The 25,527-nt window shown below is 44.3% G+C and overlaps 1 protein-coding gene across 3 annotated transcripts in view; it reads right to left on the reverse strand.

Annotated features, from left to right (window-relative positions):
* Nucleotides 1-25,527, reverse strand: part of ADGRE3 (adhesion G protein-coupled receptor E3) — a 51,606-nt gene that overhangs the window by 20,312 nt on the left and 5,767 nt on the right. For 2 of the 3 annotated variants that reach the window (XM_017520250.2, XM_017520253.2), the window contains exons 2-8: nt 21,586-21,636; nt 17,907-18,029; nt 16,525-16,680; nt 11,138-11,175; nt 8,348-8,531; nt 5,198-5,317; nt 3,231-3,415 (exon numbers count right to left, since the gene is read on the reverse strand). In XM_017520250.2, the coding sequence (XP_017375739.1) occupies nt 3,231-3,415; nt 5,198-5,317; nt 8,348-8,531; nt 11,138-11,175; nt 16,525-16,680; nt 17,907-18,029; nt 21,586-21,636 (857 nt within the window). The remainder of the gene's footprint in view (nt 1-3,230; nt 3,416-5,197; nt 5,318-8,347; nt 8,532-11,137; nt 11,176-16,524; nt 16,681-17,906; nt 18,030-21,585; nt 21,637-25,527) is intronic. The other variant, XM_017520251.2, reaches the window with a different exon arrangement.

A 25,527-nucleotide genomic window follows, 5' to 3' on the forward strand; every position in this document is an offset into this window, starting at 1 on the left:
TGAAGAACATGCAAAATTGTTGCATAGGTACACACGTGGCAGTGTGATTTGCTGCCTTCCTCCCCATCACCTACATCTGGCATTTCTCCCCTTGCTATCTCTCCCCAGCTCCCCACCCCCCGCCGTCCCTCCCCTATTTACTTCTTTTTAAAAATTTATGTTAGGCTTCATCCCGGGGATGCAAGGCTAGTTCAACATATGCATGTCTATAAACGTAATCTATCACATAAACAGAACCAAAGACAAAAACCACATGATTATCTCAATAGATGCAGAGAAGGCCTTTGACAAAATTCAACAGCCCTTCATAATAAAAACTTTCAACAAACTAGGTATCAACGGAATGTATCATAAAATAATAAAAGTTATTTATGACAAACCTATAGCCAATATCATATTGAATGGGCAAAAGCTGGAAGCATTCCCTTTGAAATCAGTCACTAGACAAGGATGCCCACTCTCACCACTCCTATTCAATATAGTGGATATATTGAATATACTCCAATGTCATCAAGAAAAAGAAATAAATGGTATTCAATTAGGAAAGAAGGAAGTCAAACTGTCTCTACTTGCAGATGACATGATTGTATATTTAGAAGACCTCGTCATCTCAGCCCAAAATCTCCTCAAACTGATAAGCAGCTTCAGCAAAGTTTCAGGATACAAAATCAATGTGCAAAAATCACAGACATTCCTATACACCAATAACAGACAGAGAGCCAAATCAAGAGCAAACTCCCATTCATAATTACTACAAAGAGAATAAAATACCTAGGAATACAACTAACAAAGGACGTAAGGACTTCTTTAAGGAGAACTACAAACCACTGCTCAACAAAATAAGAGAGGACACAAACAGATGGAGAAACAGTCCAAGTTCATGGTTAGGAAGAATCAATATCATGAAAATGGCCATACTGCCCAAAGTAATTTATAGATTCAATGCTATCTGCATCAAGCTACCAATGACCTTCTTCACAGAACTGGAAAAAACCACTTTAAGCTTCATATGGAACCACAAGAGAGCCCGCATAGCCAAGACAATCCTAAGCAAAAAGAACAAAGCTGGAGGCATCACACTGCGGGACTTCAAACTATACTACAAGGCTACAGTAATCAAAACAACATGGTGCTGGTACCAAAACAGAGACATAGATCAATGGAACAGAACAGAGGCCTCGGAGGCAATGCTGCACATCTACAACCATCTGATCTTTCACAAACCTGACAAAAACAAGCAATGGGGAAAGGATTCCCTGTTTAATAAATGGTGTTGGGAAAACTGGCTTTCAGTGTGCAGAAGGCATAAACTGGACCACTTCCTGTCACCTTACACTAAAATTAACTCCAGATTTAAACATAAAAGATGTAAACTTAAAACCTAACGCCATAAAAACTCTAGAAGAAAATGTAGGCAAAACCACCCAGGACATAGGCATAGGCAAGGACTTCATAACTAAAACACCAAAAGCATTGGCAACAAAAGCCAAAATAGACAAATGGGATCTAATTAAACTCCACAGCTTCTGTACAGCAAAAGAAACAATCATTAGAGTGAATCCGCAACCAACAGAATGGGAAAAAATTTTTGCAATCTACCCATCTGACAAAGGGCTAATATCCAGAATCTACAAAGAACTAAAACAGATATACAAGAAAAAACAAACAAACTAATTCAAAAGTGGGCAAAGGATATGAACAGGCACTTTTCAAAAGAAGACATATATGAGGCCAACAAACATATTAAAAAATGCTCGTCATCACTGGTCATTAGAGAAAATGCAAATCAAAACCTCACTGAGGTGTCATCTCATGCCAGTTAGAATGGCGATCATTAAAAAATCTGGAGATAACAGATGCTGGAGAGGATGCAGAGAAATAGGAACACTCTTACACAGTTGGTGGGAATGTAAATTAGTTCAACCATTGTGGAAGACAGTGTGGCAATTTCTTAAGGATCTGGAAATAAAAATTCCATTTGACCCAGCAATCCCATTACTGGGTATATACCCAAAGGACTATAAATCATTCTATTGTAAAGATACATGCACACATATGTTCACTGCTGCCCTGTGTACAATAGCAAAGACCTGGGACCAACCCAAATGCCCATCAATGATAGACTGGACAAAGAAAATGTGGCACATATACACAATGGAATACTATGCAGCCATAAAAAACAATGAGTTTGTGCCCTTTGTAGGGACTTGGATGAATCTGGAAACCATCATTCTCAGCAAACTGACACAAGAACAGAAAATCAAATACGGCATGTTCTCACTCATAGGCAGGTGTTGAACAATGAGAACATGTGGACTCAGGGAGAGGAGCATCACACACTGGGGGCAGTTGGGGGGGCTAGGGGAGGGACAGCGGCAGGTGGGGAGGGTGGGGAGGGATAACGTGGGGAGAAATGCTGGATATAGATGAAGGGGGAGCAGAGGCAGCAAACCACCTGGTTATGTTTGCACCTATGCAACAACCCTGCATGACCAGCACGTGGACCCCAGAACCTAAAGTAAAATAAAAAAAAATTTATGTTTAACTTATAAATTACAATTGTATATCTTTATGGGATGCAATGTGATGTTACAATACCTGTATTTGCCTACAATGTTGAATGATTAAATCTAGCTAATTTTTTTTTCATTTATTCTTATTGGTTCTCTGAACTTCCTGGATCTGTGGATCTATGATTTGGTGTTTGACATTGGTCTGGGGAAATTCTCAGTCCCTCTCTCCCTCCCTTCCCTCCCTCTCCTCACCTCCTTTCCTTCCTTCCTTCCTTCCTTCCTCCCTTCCTTTTTCTGTTTTTTCTTTTTCTCCTTCTCATTTTTCTTCTTCTTCTGATAGTGTCTTGCTCTGTGCCCCAGGCTGGAGTGCAATCATAGCTCACTGCAGCCTCCAACTCCTGGGATCAAGTGATCTTCCTGCCTCAGCCTCCCAAGTAGCTGCAACTATAGGAGGATGCCAGCCTGCCTGGCTTAAATCAAGCTAATTGTTTTCGTCTTATTAAGTCTTCAAAAGCTGATTTACAAGACGTAAATCTGGAAATACTATCTTCAAAATCTCGATTTAGACCAGCCACATTTCAAATGCTCAATAGCCACAGATGATCACGACTTCCACCCTGGACAGCACGGGTCTAGAACTGCAGCCTGGGATGATACACACATCGTCCAGGCTGCCTCCTTGAGACCTGAGAAGCTCAAATCACACCTGTGACCCACCTTCACGTGCCGGAAAGTCAGCGTCACAGGCGTGGAGAGGGACACGTTCCTTTTGGGTCCAATAGCAGCACTCACTACTCGAGAATTCAGATATAGTCGATCTTTCTCATCCATCTCTTCAAAAAAAGTTGCATTTATGATATTTCCAAGAGAAGAATATGAGATAAAGGCAACGGCACTGGGACCTGAGGAAACAGAGAAATGGAATCTTTTTTTTTTTGAGACAGTCTCACTCTTGTAGCCCAGGTTGGAGTGCAGTGGCACAGTCTCAGCTCACTGCAACCTCCACCTCCCAGGTTAAAGCAATTCTCCTGCCTCAGCCTCCTGAGTAGCTGGGACTACAGGTGCACACCACCACACCCAGCTAATTTTTGTATTTTTAGTAGAGACGAGTTTCACCACGTTGGTCAGGCTGGTCTTGAATTCATGACGTCAGGTGATCTGCCCACCTCCGCCTCCCAAAGTTCTGGGATTGCAGGCGTGAGCTGAAAAATGGAACTTTAAAAGCTTCCCGAAAGCCAGGCACAGTCACACCACTAGTGACTCAGGAGACTGTAATTCCAGTGACTTAGGAAGCTGAGACTGGAGGATCACTTGAGTCCAGGAGACTGACGCTGCAGTGAGCCAGGACTGTGCCACTGTACTCTAGCCTGGGTGACAGAGCAAGACCCTGTCTCAAAAAAACAGTGAATTGTATTCAGGGGCATTGAGTACTCACAATGTTTTTTTTTTTTTTAATCACCTTTATGTCATTCCAAAACATTCTCATAACCTCCAGAAGAGTACCCATTCCCATAAGCAGTCCTCACTCAGCACCTGGAAACCACCAATCTGCTTTCTGTCTCTGTGGATTTACCTGTTCAAGACATTTCACATAAATAGAATCATACACTATGTGACCTTCTATGTCTGTCGTCTTTCACTCAGCATCACGTCTTCAAAGTTCATCCACGCTGTAGCACGGCTCAGTGCTTCATTCCTTTTTCTGACCAAGTAACAGTCCATTATATTCCCTTTCCCTCCCCTCCCCGCCTTCCCCTCCCCTCCCTTCATGTGTCAGGAACACACTCAGAACACCTACTATGTGCTAAGCACTCCCTGGGTGCTGGCCTTACAGCAGTGGGCAGGGCAGATGTGACCCAGTCCCTGGCGTTTTTCCCAACCTTTCCAGTCCCTGAACCGCTGCCTCCACTCATGGTCTCCTCCCAGACTGCCCAGGTTCAAATCTTAGCTCCCCACTTCTAGTGATGTCATCTTGAGCAAGTTACTTTACCTCTCTGTGTTGCCTTTGTTTCTATTTTTTTTTGAGACAGAGACTCCTCATCTCTTTCTTCCCAACTCTTTCTCCCATCTCTCTCTCCCCATCTCTCCAATTCCATTTCTCTCCCAATCTCTCTCTTTCCATTTCTCTTCCCTTCCCTCTCTCCCTATCTCTATGATTCCATCTCTCTCTTTCTATATTTCCATCTCTCTCTTTCCATCTCTCTCTCCCATCCGTCTCTTTCCTTCTGCCTCTCCACATCTCTCTCTCTCCGTCTCTCTCATGTCTTGCTCTCTCTCTCTCTCTCTCACCACACACACATACCTCCCACACCCTATGCTTAACTCTTTAGTTGTGATTCTCTGGAGAACCCTGATGAATACGCCACTGCTGTTCCTGGGGATCGCCTCGCAAAGAAACTCCTCAGTCAGGGTTTGCTTCTGGGTGAACCCAAACTGGAACACAAGCAGCACAGCGCTCCCCTGCCCTCCCAAATTGCAAAGAAGTCCCTCCCATATTGAATAATAGAAAGCCTCCGCTTGGGTAAAATGCTGTTTTTTTTTTTTTTTTTGGGAGAGTCCAATATCACAGTTTGAGAGTAACACGCCCATTAGATTAGGGGAGGAGCCCGGTGGGCTATTTCCCCACGACTCACACAAGGACACAGCACTGTGTGACGGATTCTCAACGCAGCCCTCACCCATACCTTGTGTATCTCCCTGGATGACGTCACGGCAATGGATGTCCATGGAGTTCATTCGGACATTCAAGTTGAATGCCTGTCTTTCTTCAGAGCAATTGTCTGTAATCACTCGAGTTTCAACAGCTGGCAAGAAAAGCAATGGGGCAGCTTAGCGATATTGTAAGAAGCTTAAAACATGTGCATCAGAACAGGACCTGGTGGTGCATGCCTGTAGTCCCAGCTACTCAAGAGGCTGAGGCACAAGGATTGCTTGAGAGCAGGAATTCAAGCCTGGGCAACCCAATGAGATGCTGCCTGTAAAAAAAAAATGTTGCGGGGTGCAGTGGCTCGCACCTTTAATCCCAGCACTTTGGGAGGCCGAGGTGGGTGGATCACCTGAGGTCAGCAGTTGAAGATCAGCCTGACCAACATGGAGGAACCCTGTTTCTACTAAAAATACAAAATTAGCTGGGTGTGGTGGCGCATGCCTGTAATCCCAGCTACCTGGGAGGCTGAGGCAGGAGAATCGCTTGAACCCCGGAGGTGGAGGTTGCAGTGAGCCAAGATCGTGCCACTGCACTCCAGAAACTCTGTCTCAAAAAAATATTTTTTTCATGGCAACAGAAAGGGCTCACACATACTGAATGTCTAGGATGTGTTGGGCACTGAGCTAAGAGCTCATGTCTTATACCTGTAACCTCATGAGGGACCATTCTTTTTTTTTTGATACGGAGTCTCCTTCTGTTGCCTAGGGTGATGTGCAATGGCATGATCTCCGCTCACTGCAACCTCCGCCTCCTGGGTTCAAGCAATTCTCCTGCCTCAGCCTCCCAAGTAGCTGGGATTACAGGCGCCTGACACCATACCCAGCTAACTTTTGTATTTTTAGTTCAGACGGGATTTCACCATGTTGACAACGCTCATCTCAAACTCCTGACCTCATGATCTGCCCGCCTCGGCCTCCCAAAGTGTTGGGGTTATAGGTGTGAGCCACTGTGCCCAGCCAGGACCATTCTGTAGATGAGGAAACTGAAGTGAAGAGGTTAGGTAAGACTCTAACTCCTGAACCCAGGTTCTTAACCAACAGCCCCTAGCATACAACCTTCGAAGCAACCGTTCTAATTCTAGGAGTTTATTCTTAGAAAATGATCTTGGACAGAAGGCAGATTTAGCTACAGGAAAGTTCACAGCAGCTTAGATGATAATGGTAGAAAATGGGGGATTACCTAGATGTTCAACAAGAAGCAGTTGATTAAATAAGTGAGGATGTAGGCTGGGCGCAGTGGCTTGTAATCCCAGCACTTTGGGAGGCCACGGTGGGTGGATTGCTTGAGGCCAGGAGTTCAAGACCAGCCTGGCCAACATGGTGAAACACCAACTCTACCCAAAACACAAAAATTAGCTGGGCATGGTGGTGTGCACCTGTAATCTCATCTACTTGGGAGGCTGAGGCAAGAGAATAGTTTGAACCGGGAGGCGGAGGTTGTGAGCTGAGATCAAGCCACTGCACTCCAGCCTGGGTGACAGAGCGAGACTCTGTCTCAAAAATAAATAAATAAATAAATAAGTGATGACATATTCCTATCGTGGGGAACCAGGCTTCAAATAGAAATAAAGTTACAAATGAATTGCAATCAAGAAAAACTCATGAGAAAAAAGGTAACCAGGTGAGTGATGGATGTGTTAGGTAACTTGTGGTGGTCATTCCACACTATATATGTATATCAAGTCATCGTACTGTACACCTTAAATATATACAATTTTATTGTTAATTATACCTCAGTAAAGCTAAAAAAAGTTAAGCTCATGAAAATATGTATCTTAAAAGCAGACAGCCCAAGACTGGCTGTGAGTTGGAACTGTTTTTCTTGTATTTGAATGTTGGCCTTCTTTTAGGTGAATCCGGGGTTTTATTCTCCTAACTCCTTTTGTGCATATTAAAAGGCTAAAAAAAAAAAGAATAAAGCAACATAATAGCACTTCAAGAACGACTATTTTATGACTGGGCACAGTGGCTAATGCCTGTAATTCCAGCACTCTGTGGAGCTGAGGCTGATTAATTGCTTGAGGTCAGGAGTTGGAGCAGGGATTACAGTTGTGCACCATGACGCTTAATTTTTTTTTTTTTTTGAGACAAAGTCTCACTCTGTCTCCAGGTGCCAGGCTGGAGTGCAGTGGTGTGATCCAGGCTCACTGCAACCTCTGCCTCCCAGGTTCAAGCAATTCTCCTGCCTCAGCCTCCCAGGTAGCTGGGACTACAGGCACACGCCACCATGCCCAGCTATTTTTCTTTTTTTTTTTTTTTGTATTTTTAGTAGAGATGGGGTTTCACCATGTTGGCCAGGATGGTCTGGATCTCTTGACCTCGTGATCTGCCCACCTCGGCCTCCCAAAGTGCTGAGATTATAGGTGTTAGTGGTGGGAGTCACCATGCTCAGCCCGAAACCTGTTTTTATTTTTTAAATTTTTTTGAGACAGGGTCTTGTTCTGTCATCCGGGTTGGAGTGGCAATGGCAGATCATAGTTCACTGCATCCTCAAACTCCTGGGCTCAAGCCATCCTCTCCCTGAGTCTCCCAAGTAGCTAAGACTGCAGGTACGAACCACTGCACCTGGCAAATTAAAAAAAATTTTTTTTTTTTTTAGCGACGGGGTCTCTCTATGTTGCCCAGGCTGTTCTTGAGCTCCTGGGCTCAAGTAATCCTCCCACTTCAGCCTCCCAAAGTGCTGGGATTACAGGCATGAGCCATCATGCCTGGCTCAAACCACATTTAAGTGAAAATTCCGGACCTGGGATTGGAAACCATTGGCAATCTTCCGAATAGGCAAATGTATTGAGGTATAATTGATGTCTAACAAACCACACATATTAAAGTGTACAATTGGGTGAGTTTTACTGGGTGTATACACCTCTGAAACCAACACCACAGTCAAGGCAGGCGAGATTTCCATCACCTCAGTAGCTTCCCCAGGTTTTCTCATGCCTCTGCCATCCCTCCCTCCTGCCCCTTCCGCTCACTACAGATAAGCCTGTGTCTTCTAGTATTTATACAAATTTGTGTAATTTATATAAATAGACTCATGTGGCGTATTCGATTATTTTTTTCTAATTGCCTAACCCAGACCCCGGCTGCTAACCAGTCCCCCAGCTGCTAACTAGTCATCATTGTCTTACCCACAGTACTGTTCTGGATTCTCTGGACTTTTTGTTCTGGTGTTTTCAAGGCAGTTTCTAGAACACTCGATTCCACATCCTGAAGAATAGAGGTAGCTCTGGATGAGATTTCTTGTCTCTCTCCTGTTCTCAATAGAGTCTGATTTGTGAGAAGTGCCTCTAAATCGTCCATAATTTTTTGCAGCTTTGAAGACATAAAGAAATTTCATTTTTAAAAAATGTAAACTGTTAAGTCCCCATATCCAAAAGAGCAGTAGAAAGTGTGAGAAAGCAGGTTCCGGAGCTGGAGGAACCACGTTCAAATCCTGGCACTCCGCTATGTCCCAGCTGTGTGACCTTGGGCAAGTCGCTCAATCACTCTGTGTCCCAGGACAGGAAAAGGAACTCATAGGGTTTTCTGGAAGATTAGAGTTAACACATGCTATGCTTTTAGGACAGTGTCTGTGCCTGGCAAAACTATGTAAGGGTGAGTCATTATTATTATTTTTGAGACAGAGTCTTGCTCTGTTGCCCAGGCTGAAATGCAGTGGTGGGATCTCAGCTCACTGCAGCCTCCAGCTCCTGGGTTCAAGCTATTCTCATGCCTCAGCCTCCTGAGTAGCTGGGGCTACAGGTGCATGCCGCCATGCTTGGCTAATTCTTTAAATTTTTTGTATAGACAGAGTCTTGCTATGTTGCCCAGGCTGGTCTAGAACTCCCGGGCTCAAGCGATCCTCCTGCCTTGGTCTTCCAAAGTGATGGGCGTATAGGAGTGAGCCACTGTGCCCGGCTGGGTTAGTTATTATTATTTTTTTTGCCAACAAGGTAGCGATAAGTTTATTAGCAATTGGACAGTTGTTCTCAACCGGGGCCGATTCTGCTACTCCCTCCACTGGGCACATGCGGCAATGGCTGGAGACGTTTTGGTTGTCACTGTCACAACAAGGGCGTGGTTGCCGCTATTGAAGCGGCGTCATTGTCTGGGGTAAATACCCAGAGTTTGTCATCTTGTGCCAAGAAGATTAAGGACATGGACACACATGAGGAGTGAGTTTAAGAGTGGAGGTTTAATAGGCAAAAGAAAGAGAAGAGAGGGCTGGGCGCAGTGGCTCGTGCCTGTAATCCTAGCACTTTGGGAGGCTGAGTAGGGGTGGATGACAAAAGGTCAGGAGTTCAAGACCAGCCTGTCCAACATGGTGAAACCCCATCTCTACTAAAAACACAAAATCAGCCAGGTGTGGTGGTGCATGCCTGTAATTAAGGTGCTCAGGAGGCTGAGACAGGAGAATCGCTTGAACCTGGGAGGCGGAGGTTGCAGCAAGATTGCGCCATTGCACTCTAGCCTGGGCAACAAGTGCAAAACAAGGCTTGATCTTCAGCCTCCTGAGTGGCTGAGATTACAGGCATGCAGCCCCCATGACTGGCTAATTTATGTATTTTTGGTAGACATCGGGGTTTCATCATGTTGGCCAGGCTAGTCTCAAAATCCTGACCTCAGGCGATCCACCCGCCTCGGCCTCCCAAAGCGCTGGGATTACAGATGTGAGCCACCGTGCCTGGCCGGATTACATGATTCTTTATTTGTTCATGACTTCAGTGACCATTCCTTGAACTCCTAATTTGGGGTTGGTTTTCTTCCTTTTCTCAAGAAGCTTACAGTCTAGGAATTGATTATGTGATGGGATTACATATTTATATAAATGCTGTCAATTGACCAGACACGATGATGATTACCATTGAACAACTGGGTCTCCTTTGTGTAGCTGTTCAGCAGACCTTAACAACGCTCTCTCTTAGCCTGTCTTTCTCGGGCTGGGATAGATTCCTGTCTTTAGAGGGCAACACACACACACACTCTCATATGTATGTACCTACATGCACAGGGTGTGTGTCTATCTATACTGATATCTATAAACAGATATAGATACAGTCCTCTCTTGGTATACACATGGTATTGGTTCCAGGACCATCCCTATAAGCTTAAATCCATCCATGCATGCTCAAGTGCCACAGTGGGTCCTTTGGAACTCGCTCATGAAAAGTCAGTCCTTCCTCTTTGTAGGTTTTGCATGCTGCCAATTTTGTATTTATTATTATTTTTTTCTGAGACAGAGTCTTGCTCTGTCGTCCAGGCTGGAGTGCAGTGGCACCATCTCTGCTCATTGCAACCTCCACCCTCCTGGATATAAGAGATTCTCCTACCTCAGCCTCCTGGGTAGCTGGGATTACAGGCATGCGCCACCATACCTGGCACATTTTTGTATTTTTAGTAGAGATGGGGTTTCACCAGGTTGGACAGGTTGGTCTTGAACTTTGACCTCAAGTAATCTGCCTGACTTGGCCTCCCAAAGTGCTGAGATCACAGGCTTGAGCCCCCACGCCTGGCCAGCAATACTGTATTTTTGATTCACATTTGATTGAAAAATGTCTTTGTGTAAGTGGATCCCTGCGGTTCAAATCTGTGTGGTTCACCTGTATGTATAGTCAGCTATATAATGATACACATATAGTAGTATACCTAATGGCTATATCCATCCATCTATCCGGCTATCTAACTATAGAGATATATAGATATATGTATATATACCACAGTTACATATAGTATATAATTGTATAGAATATGTAAACAATGTGTAAACATGTACGGTTATGTAGCATATGATATTATATGGTAATAATATTTTATATATTTATATATAACATATAGGTCTTGCCCTAAATCCATCCCCATTTGCTCACTTTGGGCTTTGTGAATATTTGTTACCTGATGTTTGTTACTTGGTTAGGGTCCAGGGATCAGCCTCCACTCACCTCTTTCCCGCCTTGGGTTGTCTCTGAGGAGGTGGTGTCTGCAAAAGACATCATGAGGGAGTTACTACTGGAACTGAGAGTGTCCAGGTAGAGGGGTGGGCAGGTGGCGTAGGTAACAGGATGGGCAACTTTGCTCCTAGAAAGGTGAAAGTCTGAACTCATAGTTTTTGTTTATTTAAAATTTTAAAATTTTTAATTATTTTTATTAAAAAATTTTTTTTTTTTTCTGAGACAGGGTCCCATTTTGTTGCCCAGGCTGGAGTGCAATGGTTTGATCTTGGCTCACTGTGACCTCCACCTCCTGGGCTCAAGCAATTCTCCTGCCTCAGCCTCCAAGTAGCTGGGATTACAGGCATGTGCCACCAGGCCCGGCTCATTTTTCTATTTTTTTTTTTATTGTACTTTAAGCTCTGGGGTTCATGTGCACATCCGCAGGGTTGTTGCATAGGTACACACATGCCATGGTGGTTTGCAGTCTCCATCCCCCCATTGCCTACATCAGGCATTTCTCCCAGTGTTTTCCCTCCCCAGCCTCCCCGTCCCCTGATGTCCCCCCCGAGCCCCACCCCCAACCTACTCCAGTGTGTGATGTTCTCCTCCCTATGCCCACGTGTTCTCATTGTTCAATACCCGCCTATGAGTGAGAACATGCATGTTTGGTTTTCTGTTCTTGTGTCAGTTTGCTGAGAATGATGGTTTCCAGATTCATCCATGTCCCTACAAAGGATAGGAACTTGTCGTTTTTTTATGGCTGCATAGTATTCCATGGTGTAGATGTGCCACATTTTCTTTGTCCAGTCTATTATTGAAGGGCATTTGAGTTGGTTCCAGGTCTTTGCTATTGTAAACAGTGCCACAATGAACATACATGTACATGTGTATTTTTAGTAGAGATGGCGTTTCAACATGTTGGCCAGGCTCGTCTCAAACTCGACCTCATGATCCGCCCACCTTGGCCTCCCAAAGGGCTGGGATTACAGGCCTGAGCCATCTAGCCTGGCTTTTTTTTTTTTTTTTTTTTTTTGAGACAGGGCCTCACTCTGTTGCCCAGGCTGGAGTGCAGTGGCACACTCTTGGCTCACTGCAACCTCGACCTCCTGGGCTCAAGCAATCCTCCCACCTCAGCCCCCTAAGTAGCTGTAGCTGGGACTACAGGCCTGTACCACCACACCTAGCTAATTCGTTTTGTTTTGTTTTATATTTTTTGTAGAGATGGGGTTTCGCCATGTTGCCCAGGCTGGTCTCGAACTCCTGACCTCAGGCAATGCTCCCACCTTGGCCTCCCAAAGTGCTAGGATTATAGGCATGAGCCACCTCACCTGGTCTTCAAATTCTTTTATTCCATCTTGGCTGGAAGTTACAACTGAAATGGCTGAGAAAACAGAAAATTAGAAGTCTTCTGTTTTAAAAGTCAGCCTGGCTGGGAATGATAACTGAAACAGAAGCATCCATGGCTGGCCATCAGCTGTTCGTAAAGACTTTTGTGTTGGTTCCTATGCTTAGTGAGAACATCTCTATTTTAGAAATTTGACGAAGGGTGCACCTGTAGTCCCAGCTGCTTGGGAGGCTGAGGCAGGAGGATCACATGAGCCCAAGGTGTTCCAGGCCAGTCTGGCCAACATAGCAAAACCCCATCTCTACTAAAATTACAAAAATCAGCCAGATGTGGTGGTGGCGGGTGCCTGTAATCCCAGCTACTCGGGAGGCTGAGGCAGGAGAATCCTTGAACCCGGGAGGCAGTGGTTGCAGTGAGACAAAATCACACCACTGCGCTTCAGCCTGGGAGACAGAGCGAGACTCCATCTCTGGGGGTGGGGGGAAAAACAAGGAAAGGCTAGCAAATGTTTACATATCTACCATTAGGCTGAGGTTAAATCTGTACTTATTCTATGCCTTGCTTTTCAGCTGAGTCTATTTGCTTAGTCTATTAGTCTCTTTCAGGAGTCATGATCATGCCATTGCACTCCAGCCTGGGCAACACAGCAAGATCCTGTTTCTGGAAAAAAAAAAAAAAAAGGACAAGGAAAGGGTAGCAAATGTGTACATATCTATTATCATCAGGCTGAGATTAAATCTGTACTTATTCTAGATCTCAGTTTTCAGTTTGCTTGCTTAAAAGCACAAAAATCTTTGTTTTAATACTGAACATTTTATCTTAAGAGTTGAAGAATTTTGACTTACAACCCTGAGTTTAGAATATATTTCTTTCTTTTTCTTTCTCTTTTACCTGCCTCCCACATCAGCAGTAGAATATGTTTGCTATAGAAAACCATATTCACTGTAGAAAACTGCCCTTTTGAACCAAACTGCACACTTTACCCTTGGGTGGGGGCGGGAGTTTCTTAGCCCTACCAGCCACGGTAGTAACAAACCCCAGATAGGCTCAATCTTTATAAAAGGATGGTGCACAGCTCTTAACATTAGGAAAACAACCAAAGGCATCTTCCTTTTTTGGTAAAATAAGGCAATTTTAAGAGATTAACATCAGAACCCAGGTAGAATCACAGTCTGCTTGTACATTGTCAACAGAGGCGCCCATTGCTTAGTAAAAGACAGATTTATGGTTGGGCACTGTGGCTTATGCCTATAATCCTAGAAATTTGGGAGTCCAAGGCAGGAGGATTGCTTGAGCTCAGGAGATAGAGACCAGCCTGGGCAACATAGTGAAACCCTGTCTCTCCAAAATAAAAATACAAAAATTAGCTGGGCATGGTGGTGCACACATGTAGTCCCAGCTACTCAAAAGGCTGGGGAGGGAGGATCACTTGAGCCCAGGAAGCAGAGGTTGCAGTGGGCTGAGATCACACCACTGCACTGGGTAACAGGGAGAGGTGCTGTCTCCAAAGAAAAAAAAAACAATAATAATATATAAATAAAAAGAATGATTCACTTTGAGTTGTCTCATTAATTTATTCATTCATTCTACAACTATTTATTGAATGAGCTAACAACGAGGAACATGAAAAGGGTGAATTTATGACCCAGCAACTCTTTCTTCCCCTTTTCTTTCACTTTTCCCACATGAACCCCAGTCTATGTTTAGAGCTCATGCAGTCTGTAGACTCTGGTGTGGATTACAGCTTTGAATCTAGGGAGGTATAGGAACACGGGCTTGAATCCTTCAGGAGCTCCTACCACAGGGAGAAAAAGATACTCTTGACATTAAAGAGGTATCTGGAGTTTCCCATGGCCTCACTAGTGGGAGCAGGAGTTTTCTTTTTTTTTTTTTTTTTTTTTTCTTACGTTAATTCATTCAGCATTTATTGAAGGTCTGTAATATGACATTGGAATGTATTGTTGGCTACACTACATTCTAATGTCATATTGGCTTGGTTCATGCCTGTAATCCCAGCACTTTGGGAGGTCAAGGCAGGAGGATCGCTTGAGCCCAGAAGTTTGAGACCAGCCTGGACAACATAGTGTTATAGTGAACCCCAAGTGTCTCTTCAAAGAATCGGTATGTCAGTATGTTCAGTTCTCTTACTCTTTAATTCTTTATTTTAAAGTTTAACTTCCTTGTAATTCCAGTAAACAACCTTCTCCACCACTTCTAATTAGTAGTTCACATCTATTCCCTCTTCCCCCACCATCCTGACTCATCCCAGTCACTTGCTCACCCCTGGCTACCTGCTCTGAGCCGCCTGTAACTGTCCTTCTCGCCAAAGCACCCACCCTCCCACTCCAGCTCGGACCCCTGCTCTTTTTAAAATAGCCAATCAGGATCAGTCTAGCTTGTGCAGTCTAACCCTAGCCAACAGGGGATGACACAGGAGTAGGGACGACCCCCTTCAGGCATAACTACCCCTTCCCGCCTTGTCCTAGCGTGTGGCCACCATTGTTCCATCTGTACGCTGTACCTTTCTGTAGAAGTAAACTGCCTTGCTGAGAGGACTTATTTTCGAGGGTAATTTCTTTTCTTACTTATAACAATAGTGAGACCCCCCCTCATCTCTTCAAAAAAAGAAGAAATTAGCTAGGTATGGTGATTCACACCTATAATCTCAGCTACTCAAGGGGCTGACGTTGGAGGATTATTTGAGCCTAGGAGTTCAAGGCTGCAGTGAGCTATGACGGTGCCACTGCACTGCAGCCTGGGTGACAGAGTGAGACCCCATCTCTGAAAAATAAAAGTCTTTCTCTTATTATCCCAACAGTAGCCAATATCTCGTGGGTGATCTGCCAACTCTCATCTCTTTTCTCATACAGACTTTTCCCATCAGTGTTTTCCATGGGAGTGATCATGTTTATACGACAGCACCTCTCCCTGGACACAGAGCCAAGGGTGCACATGGGGCTCAAACTGGCTCAATTTGTTCATTCCCGAAGAATTTCCAGTGGGGTCTTTGAGAGAGTCAACTGACCTCTCTTTGGTTGGTTGGGGCAAAAAAAATGGTAAGATCTGGAGTGATTGGTGGGCATCTTTCCTTTTTTTTTGTTTTGTTTTGAGACAGAGTTTCACTCAGTTACTCAGGCTGGGGTGTAGTGGCACAATCTCGTCTCACTGCAACCTACACTTCCTGGAATCAAGAGATTCTTGTGCCTCAGCCTCCCTAGTAGCTGGGATTACAGGCACCCACCACCACATCTGGCTAATTTTTCTATTTTTAGTAGAAATGGGGTTTCGCCATGTTGGCCAGGCTGGTCTTGAACTCATGATCTCAAGTGATCTGCCTGCCTTAGCCTCACAAAGTGCTGGGATTACAGGCGTGAGTCATCCCTCCCAGCTGGTGGTCATATTTTCTGTCCTAGGGTCTAGGAAGCAGAGAAAGCCAGCCTGCAGTGAAAGAGAAGGAAGGAGCAGATCCAAGGATAATTCCAGAAGCCCAGCTGCGTTCCTGTCCTTGCAGGGCATGGCCACACATCCTTTTCATAAACCCATCTTTTCTGCCTGTTAGCCTGAGTGAGTTTCACTTCCTTGCAGTTCAAAGAATGTGGTCTCAATCATCACCTTATCACTTCCTCCATCTCCAAACTACAGTTCCCTTTCTCACCCCATTATTTCCCTCGAGTTGAACTTCCTCTTTTCCTTTGTTTTCTTCTAGTTCCCTGCAGAAAATAAAAAAGTATCCTGGCCCCACAACAAGAACATCTTTTCTGATGTTAGATTCAATAAAAAATGAGGAAGGACTCTTGCCTGTAAGAAATCCTAGCACTTTGGGAGGCCAAGGCAGGTGGATCAAGAAAATTAGCCAGGCATGGTGGCGCATGCCTGTAATCTCAGCTACTTGGGAGGCTGAGGCAGGAGAATCGTTTGAACCCAGGAGGCGGAGGCTGAGATCATGCCACTGCACTCCAGCCTGGGCAATAGAGTGAGACTCTGACTCAAAAAAAAAAAAAAAAAAAAAAAAAAAAAAAAGAGGAAGGCAGGAAGATAGAAATGTTCTTACCCTGACAGGTGTTTTCGCTGGAACTCTTGAACTGTGTCTCCCCAGAATGGAGTTTATATCCTGGGACACAGTGACAGTAGAAACTTCCTTCGACATTCTGACACGCAGCATTTACCCCACAGTATACACTAAAGGGTGGTTGACATTCATTAATATCTGGAACACAAAGAAGGAATCACGTCATTCATTCAGCAAAGATTTATTGAGCATCTATTATGTGTCAGGAGTTGTGCTCTTTCCCCCAAGGTCTGTCCCAGCTTTCCAAGACAAATCAGTTTAGGTCATGCTTACCTTGGTTTTTTGCTTTCTTCATTGACTTTGGCAGGATTCTCCAAGAAGCAGGCATTGAGACAAGGATATAAGCATAAGCACTTTATTTGGGAGGGGATCCCAGGAAACACTGGGAGGGATGTCGTGAAATGATACAAGAAACTATCTTTTTTTTTTTGAGAGGTAGTTCCGCTCTGCTGCCCAGGCTGGAGTGCAGGAGAGCAATCTCAGCTCACTGCAACCTCTGCCTCCTGAGTTCAAGTGATTCTCTTATCTCAGCCTCCCGTGTAGCTGGGATTACAGGCACATGCCTCCATGCCTGGCTAATTTTTGTATTTTTAGTAGAGATGGGTTTTTACTATGTTGGCCAGGCTGGTCTCGAACTCCTGACCTCAGGTTATCTGCCCACCTCAGCCTCCCAAATTGCTGGGGTTATAGGTGTCAGTCATCGTGCTCGACCGAAACAAGAAACTATCTTAAATGAACCACCAAATTTCCAAAACAGCCCCCATTTTGCCTCCCTTTCGCTCATGCCTCTGGACGACTTGTAAATTACCACTGGCCAGGTGCAGGGTTCACGTCTATAATCCCAGCACTTTGGGAGGCTGAGGCAGGAGGATTGCTTCTCTACAAAAAATAAAAAAAAAATTAGCGGGGTGTGGTAGTATGCCTGTAGTCACAGTTACTTGAAAGCCTTGAACCCAGGGGTTGGAGGCTGCAGTGAGTATTTTTATTTATTTTTTGGATCAGAGTCTCGATCTGTCACCCAGGTTGGAGTGCAGTGGTGCAATCTTGGCTCACTGCAACCTCTGCCTCCGAAGTTCAAGTGATTCTTATGCCTCAGCCTCTAGGATAGCTGAGATTACAGGTGCCCACTACTATGCCCAGCTAATTTTTGTACTTTTAGTAGAGACAGGATTTTGCCATGTTGGCCAGGCTGGTCTTAAACTCCTGACCTCAAGTGATCCGTCTGCCTTGGCCTCCCCAAGTGTTGGGATTACAGGCCTGAGCCACCATGCCCAGCCCATGGTGAGGTTTGATCATGCCACTGCAGTCCAGCCTGGGCAACAGAGTGAGAACCTGTCTCTTAAAAAAAAAAAATACTTCTTTACCTTTACATATCTCCAAGGGGAATGTGAATAGTTTCTGTCCAGATCCAGAAATATATCCCCGGTCGCAGGTGCAGTAAGTATTATTGACACAGGAAGCATTTTCAGGGCACTGGGGACAGGAAGCTGCAGGGAGAAGACAGACAGGTTAAATGCACTGGGGCCACAAGCTCTCCTGTTATAATTAAGCCACCCCTCCGTATCACCTGAGGTCAGGAGTTCAAGACTAGCCTGGCTAACGTGCTGAAACCTCGTCTTTACTAAAAATACAAAAATTAGCAGTGTGTGGTGGTGCATGCCTGTAATCCCAGCTACTCAGGAGGCTGAGGCAGGTGAATCACTTGAGCCCGGGAGGCAGTGGTTGTAGTGAGCCCAGATTACATCATTGCACTCCAGCCTGGGTGACAGAGGGAGACTCTGTTTAAAAATAATAATAATGAAAATAAATAATAATTAGGCCTTGCCTCTGGGCAAGGTCCTCTGAAGGCTGAGGAAGCCTGTGTCTTTTCCTCTTGTGAGATCTCAGCACATTAAAAAATTAGAGCTACCGAACCATAATTACAGGAAAAAGTGGAATTCCTGTGCATGATCAAGGACTGGGGTTGGCATTAAACAAATTAATTTTAGTGCAGACATTTCTGATGCAATATAAGTGTGTTATTCTCAAAACCACCACAGAATATATACAAAAGAGGGCTGGGTGAAGTGGTTCATGCCTGTAATCCCAGCACTTTGGGAAGCTGAGGTGGGAGGATCACTTGGGATCTGGAGTTCAAGACCAGCCTGGCCAACATGGTGAAACCCTGTCTCTACTAAAAAATACAAAAATTAGCCGGGTGTGGTGGCAGGTGCCTGTAATCCCACTGATATGCCCCATTCCATCCCCAAATGGATTAGGACCTGACTCTAAGCTCCCAAGGCTCAGCCTCTGGTTTATCCATCTATTCCTGCTCCTCTCCTCCTGTCTTTTAAAAGCTGTCGCCCAGCTGCTCCCATTTTTTAACTTAATAGTTAAGCAGGAAGTCTGGGCAGAAGAGGTGGTATTTTTTTTCGTTTTTTTGTTTTATTTCTTGTTTACATAAATAAGTTGTTTAGTGGTGATTGCTGAGCTTTTGGTGCGCCCATCACTTGAGCAGTGTACACTGTACCCAATGGGTAGTCTTTTTTCCCTCACCACCTCCCACCCTTTCCCCCGAGTCCCCAAAGTCTATTGTGTCATTCTTATGCCTTTGCGTCCTCATAGCTTAGCTCTCACTTATGAATGAGAACATATGATGTTTGGTTTTCCATTCCCGAGTTACTTCACTGAGATTAATAGTCTCCAATCCCATCCAGGTTGCTGCCAATGTCATTATTTTGTTCCTTTTAATGACTGAGTAGTATTCCATGATATATACATATACACACACACGTACCATGGACAAGATATATACACACACACACACGGCGCATTTTCTTTATTTACTTGTTTATTGATGGGCATTTGAGCTGGTTCCATGTCTTTGCAACTGTGAATTGTGCTGCTATAAACATGCTTGTGCAAGTATCTTTTTTGTATGATGGTTTGTTTTCCTCTGGGTAGATACCCAGAAGTGGGATTGGGGATCAAATGGTAATCTACTTTTAGTTCTTTGAGGAATCTCCATACTGTCTTCTATAGTGGTTGTACTAGTTTTAATTCCCACCAACAAGGTCAAGTGCTCCCTTTTCACCACATCCAAGCCAACATCTATTATTTTTTGATGTTTTTGATTATGGCCATTCTTGCAGGAGTAAGGTGGTATTGCATTTTGGTTTTGATTTGCATATCTCTTATAATTAGTGATGTTGAGCATTTTTTTCATGTTTCTTGGCCATTTTTTAAAGACAGAGTCTTGCTGTGTTGCCCAGGGTGGAGTGCAGAGGTGTGATCTTGGCTCACTGCAGCCTCCACCTCCCGGGTTCAAGTGATTCTCCTGTCTCAGCCTCCTGAGTAGCTGGGGTTACAGGTGTGCACCAACACACCTGGATAATTTTTGTGTTTTTTGGTAGAGACGGGGTTTCACCATGTTGTCCAGGCTGGTCTTGAACTCCTGACTTCAAGAGATCCACCTGCCTCAGCCTCCCAAAGTGCTGGGATTATAGGTGTGAGCCACCATGCCTGGCCTGTTGGCCATTTGTATATAGAAGAGGTGGTATTGTACTCAGTGGAGCAAAATAGTCACCCACTAAGTGTGCACAATTCTCCTGGGAGGACAGGGGGAGATGATACTCTCTGCTACTCATTTTTTTTCCTTCCTTTCCTGCCCAGGTTATGCTTAGTTCTGAAAGTCTACTCTTGACCTTTTCCAGGACGTAATACCTCACCATACTGAGTATACTGGTTTAAATAGCGCCCTCCTAAAACTCATGTCCACCCAGAACCTCAGGATGTGACTTTATTTGGAAGCAGGGTCTCCACAGATGTAATCAAGCTAAGATGAGGTCATACTGGAGAAGGGTGGGCACAAGTGGTCCCTTCATGTAGTCTCAGGGCGTGGGCTAGTTTGGGCTTCCTTCCAACATGGCAACCTCAGGCAGGCTGTTTATGGCCTCCAGAACTCTGAGAAGGGGAGTTGGGGTTGTCTGGGGAGGCTCAGCAGAGAGGAAGTGTGGTAGCTGGTGGCTATAAAGCGAGACTTGAAGCAGATGGAAATTTTTTGCAGTGAAATGTGGCATGCCCTGTAATGCAAATACCCCTCCATCCTCCCTGTGAATGGGTCAGTAAAATCAACCTTGCTCATGAATGTCTTCTTTTTTTTTTAGATTATGGTAATGGGAGCATAACATGAAATTTACCATCTTAGCCATTACTAAGTGCACAGTTGAGTGGAATTCAATACATTCATATCTTGTGGAACCATCTCCATAACTGTTTTCATCTTGTAAAACTGAAACTCTGTACCCACTAAACACTCATTCCAGGGTGGGCATGGTGACTCATGCCTGTAATCCCAGCAATTTGGCAGGCTGAGGTAGGCAGATGGTGTGAGGCCAGGAGTTGGAGACCAGCCTGGGTGTTATGGTGAAACCCCATCTCTACAAAAAATGCAAAATTAGCCCAGTGTGGCATGTGCCTCTAGTCCAAGCTGCTCAGGAGGCTGAGGCACGAGGATTGCCTGAACCCGGGAGGTGGAGTTTGCAGTGAGCAGAGAGGGTGCCATGCACTCCAGCCTGGGTGGTAGAGTGAGACTCTGTCTCAGAAAAAGAAAAGAAAAAAAATATATTCTTAGGAACCACCCTAGACCTGATGAATCAGAATCTAGTGAGAGAGTCCGGGGGAGTAACATTAAACAGAAATGATCTTGTTCATTATATGTTGACTGTTTATGATCAGAATGATAAAGATTACCACTGCTTTGTCTCTCAACTAGGATGTCTACTTCGTGAGACTTTGTGTGTTTTATTTACTGTTCTAGCTCCACGTTGTACCCATTGTGGTTAGCAAAAACAGACAAATTACAAATGAAAAAAAAGATAAATGAAAGGCTATTCATGTTTAATATAATGATCAATTAAGCAAACCAATAATAAAACACAGGAGCAAGCCTTCCCAAATCTCACTCTCAGAACAGGCACTTTTCTCTAGCCCACTGGAGAACGTGGGCGGCCCTAGGTCCAGCCCTTGGTCCACACCTTCTCTCTTCTGGCTCTGAGCACTCACCTTTGGTTTTCTGAATCACAGCTCCAAACAAGCTCAGCAGAAAGACAAGGGCTGGAACAGATGGGAAACAGAAGGGAGAGACATGAAACAATCGAGGAATGATTCAAAGAAATTGCCCAAGGACTGTGTGTTAGTTATCTATCACTGTGTAACAAATCATAAAATGTAGTGGCTTACAAAAACATTTTTGTTGAGTATGGAGCTCTCTCAAAGAACTAAAAACAGGACTACGGTTGGACCCAGGAATCTCACTGCCAGGTACCTACCCAAAGGAAAAGAGATCATTGTATCAAAAGGACATCTGCACTCATATGTTTATGGCAACATTATTCACAATAGGCAAGTCATGGAGCCAACCTAAGTGTCCACCAACACTTGACTAGATAAAGAAAATATGGTATATATGCGCCATGGAATACTATGCAGCCATAAGAAAGAATGAAATCATGGCCTTACCAGCAACATGGATGGTGCTGGAGGCCATTATCCAAGTGAACTAAGTCAGAAGCAGAAAATCAAATATTGTATGTTCTCACTTACATGTGAGAGCTAAACAATGGACAGACCTGGGCATGAAGATGGAGACAACAGACTCTGGGGACTTTGCAATAGCCATGACTTGGCTAATGCGATCACTGCTGCCATAAACATATGAGTGCAGGTGTCTCTTTGATATAATGACTTTTTTTTTTTTGAGACAGAGTCTCTTTTTGTTCACTGAGTCTGGAGTGCAGTGTCGCTCCAGATCTTGCCTTACTGTCACCTTTGCCTGCTAGGTTCAATCGATTTTCCTATCTTAGCCTCCCGAGTAGCTTGGATTACAGATGCTGGCTACCATGCCCAGCAAATTTTTCTAGTTTTAGTAGAGAGGGGGTTTCACTGTGTTGGCCAGGCTGATCTTGAACTCTACCTCAAGTGATCCACCCACCTCAACCTCCCAGAGTGCTAAAATTACAGGGATGTGCCAGTGTGCCCAGCACAATGCTTACTTTTTTTGGGGGTGAGGGGTAGATGACCAGTAGTGGGATTGCTGGATCTGACAGTAGTTCTGTTTTTAGTTCTTTAAGAGATATTCATACTCAACAAAATGTTGTTTTAAGCCACTGAAAGAGGAGAGGATGTGGGGTGGTGAGGGTTGAAAAATTACCTATGGCATATAATGCTTAATATTTGAGTGATGGTACATCAGAAACCCAGTCTTCACCATTATGCATGTAATATCCATGTAACAGACAAGCATATATACCTCTTGAATCAAAGAAAAAAGAACTTTTGTTTGCTTATCACTCTTGGTTTCTGTGGGTCAAGAATCTGGGAAGGGCTCAGCTGGGTGTTTCTAGCTTGAAGGTCTCATATGAAGTAGTCAGATAGTGATGAGGCTGCAACAGCTGAGAACTAGCTGGGCATTGCTGTCCCTTCACTTGTTGTCTGAGGGTGTGGGCTTGTTTGGGCTTCCTTCCAACATGGAGACCTGAAGCAGGCTGCTTTCACGGCACATCGAAGCTCTAAGCATGAGTGTCCCACCAATGAGGCTGCATCTCCTCTTGACACCCATCCCTGAAAGTCACCCAGCACTGCTTTTATCATATTCCCTTGGTTACTAGCAAGTTACAAGCTCATTCAGATCCAAGTGGAGAAGAATCAAATTATTCCTTCCTAGAAGAGATCAGCAAGAGTCTAGAAACACGTTTTAGGTGGGGGATACTATTTCTGCCTTTTTGGAAAGTGGTCTGCTCAGGCTGGCTCTATTGTGGCTGGTAAAGAGCGCTTTGCCCTTTCCCAGGCCTTTCCAACATCAGGTGGTGTCATCAGTCATGCTCCTGCTTCTGCAAAGACCCAAAGATGCTGGACAGATGGACTGCTTTTCTCATCTTCCTAATAAATCCTTCATCACTCTGATTACTTGTTCTCACTGTACCTTCTTTTCATTCTGTTATGGCTCCCGTTTATCAAGAATCTGAGAAGGGCTCAGCTGCGTGGTTCTAGAATACTTATTTATAGAATTATTTGCCATTTGTAAAAATGGTCTTAAAAATATTTAACAACTGGTAAGGTGCAGGAATTGACAAACCAGAATAAACATTGGAGGTCATCTCTGATGCACCAGGCATTAGCCTTTTAGCTGCTAAATTTTGAGGTCAGTGGGGTCCGCAAGCAAGGTCTGGGCTGACAGGAGTGTCCCAGGAACTGGTTCCAGGCAATGATTATTTACAAGTGGTGTGGAATATTTCAGTATAAACAACCATCGTGGTCTTGTGGTGTGCACTGGTTGAAATACAGGTCTGGTGACTCACAACCTGATTTGCAACTTTGGTTATCCCCTAAGAAGTGGGCCCTGGTAACAAAAGCGTCTTTGTCTACCAAATAGGGTCATGAGTGTAGATGAGAGTGAACTATTTGATTCCTGTGCATGATAAAGAACTGGGGTTGGAAGGATTGAGAGAAGATCTGAGTTTGAGTCCAGAGTAGGTGGGGAAGGGGCCTTGTGGCTGCCCAGATGAGGCTCAGCAGGGAGGAGATGTGGCAGCTGATGGCTAAGAGTGAGACTTGGAGCAGGTGGGACTTTTTCTGAATAAAATATAATGCAAGCATCCCTATGTCTTGCCTATTAATGTGACAGTAAAATCGACCTTGCTTACTGATTGTATTCCCCATTTTGAAAGTTATGATTGAATACACATAACATGAAATTTATCATCTCAACCACTTTTAAGTGTACAGTTCAGTGGAATTCAGTATATTCATAGTGTTGTGCAACCATCTCCATCACTCTTCATTTCTTAAGACTAGAACTCGGCCGGGCTCAGTGGCTCACGTCTGTAATCCTAGCACTTTGTGAGGCTGAGGCAGGCAGATCACGAGATAAGGCGTTCGAGAGCAGTCTGGACAATATGGTGACACCTGTCTCTACTAAAAATACAAAAATTAGCTGGGCATGGTAGCGTGCACCTGTAGTTCCAGCTACTTGGGAGGCTGAAGCAGAAGAATGGCTTGAACTCAGGAGGCAGAGCTTGCAGTGAGTCTACATAGAGGCACTGCACTCCCGCCTGGAGGCGGAGCGAGACTCTGACTCAACAAAAACAAAAAAACCCAAAAAACTAGACCTCGATACCACTGAATATATCTTACTTTCTGCTGTCCTGCAAGTTTTCCACTAAAAAGTTTGCTGCCAGATATACTGGATCTTCTTTACATGTTATTTGTTTCTTTTTTTCACACTGCTTTTAGGGTCCTTTCTTTGTCCTTAACTTTTGAGAGTTGAATTATTACATGCCTTAGGGTGTTCTTATTTTAATTGAATGTTCTTGGTGATCTTGGACCTTTTATGTGGATATAAATTTCTTTCTCTAGATTTGCAAACTTCTCTGTCATTATTTTTCTGAGTAAACCTTCTGTGACAAAAAGAGTCAAACTCTGCAAAATATTTGAAGAGATTTTTTTGACACAGCCCTCAGGATATCCTGAGAACACGTGCCCAAGGTGGTCAGGATACAGCTTAGTTTTAAACACTTTAGGGAGGCATGAGACACCAATCAGATTCATGTAAGGTATACATTGGTTCTGTCCAGAAACACGGGGCAACCGGAAGTTGGGCTTCCAGGTCATAGACAGATTCAAAGGTTTTCTGATTGACAGTTGTTGAAAGAATTAAGTTATTACCTAAAGACTTGGGAATGTCTGGGTTAAGATAAAGGGGTTGTGGAGACCAGGGTTTTATCACACAGGTGAAGCCTTCAGGTAATGGCTTCGGAGAGAATAGACTGTAAATGTTTCTTGTCAGACTTAAAGAGTTTGTTGGAATTAAATGTTTCTTGTCAGACTTAAAGAGTTTGTTGGAATTATCAGTAATTCCAAAAGGGAGGAGTGTATAAAGAGGCATGTCCCACTCCCTCTCACTTCCCAGCATGGCCTGAGCCAGTTTTTCAGCTTAGCTTTAGAATG

The sequence above is a fragment of the Cebus imitator genome, unplaced genomic scaffold (genome assembly GCF_001604975.1).
Source record: "Cebus imitator isolate Cc_AM_T3 unplaced genomic scaffold, Cebus_imitator-1.0 Scaffold819, whole genome shotgun sequence".
In the NCBI taxonomy this organism is placed as follows: Eukaryota; Metazoa; Chordata; class Mammalia; order Primates; family Cebidae; genus Cebus; species Cebus imitator.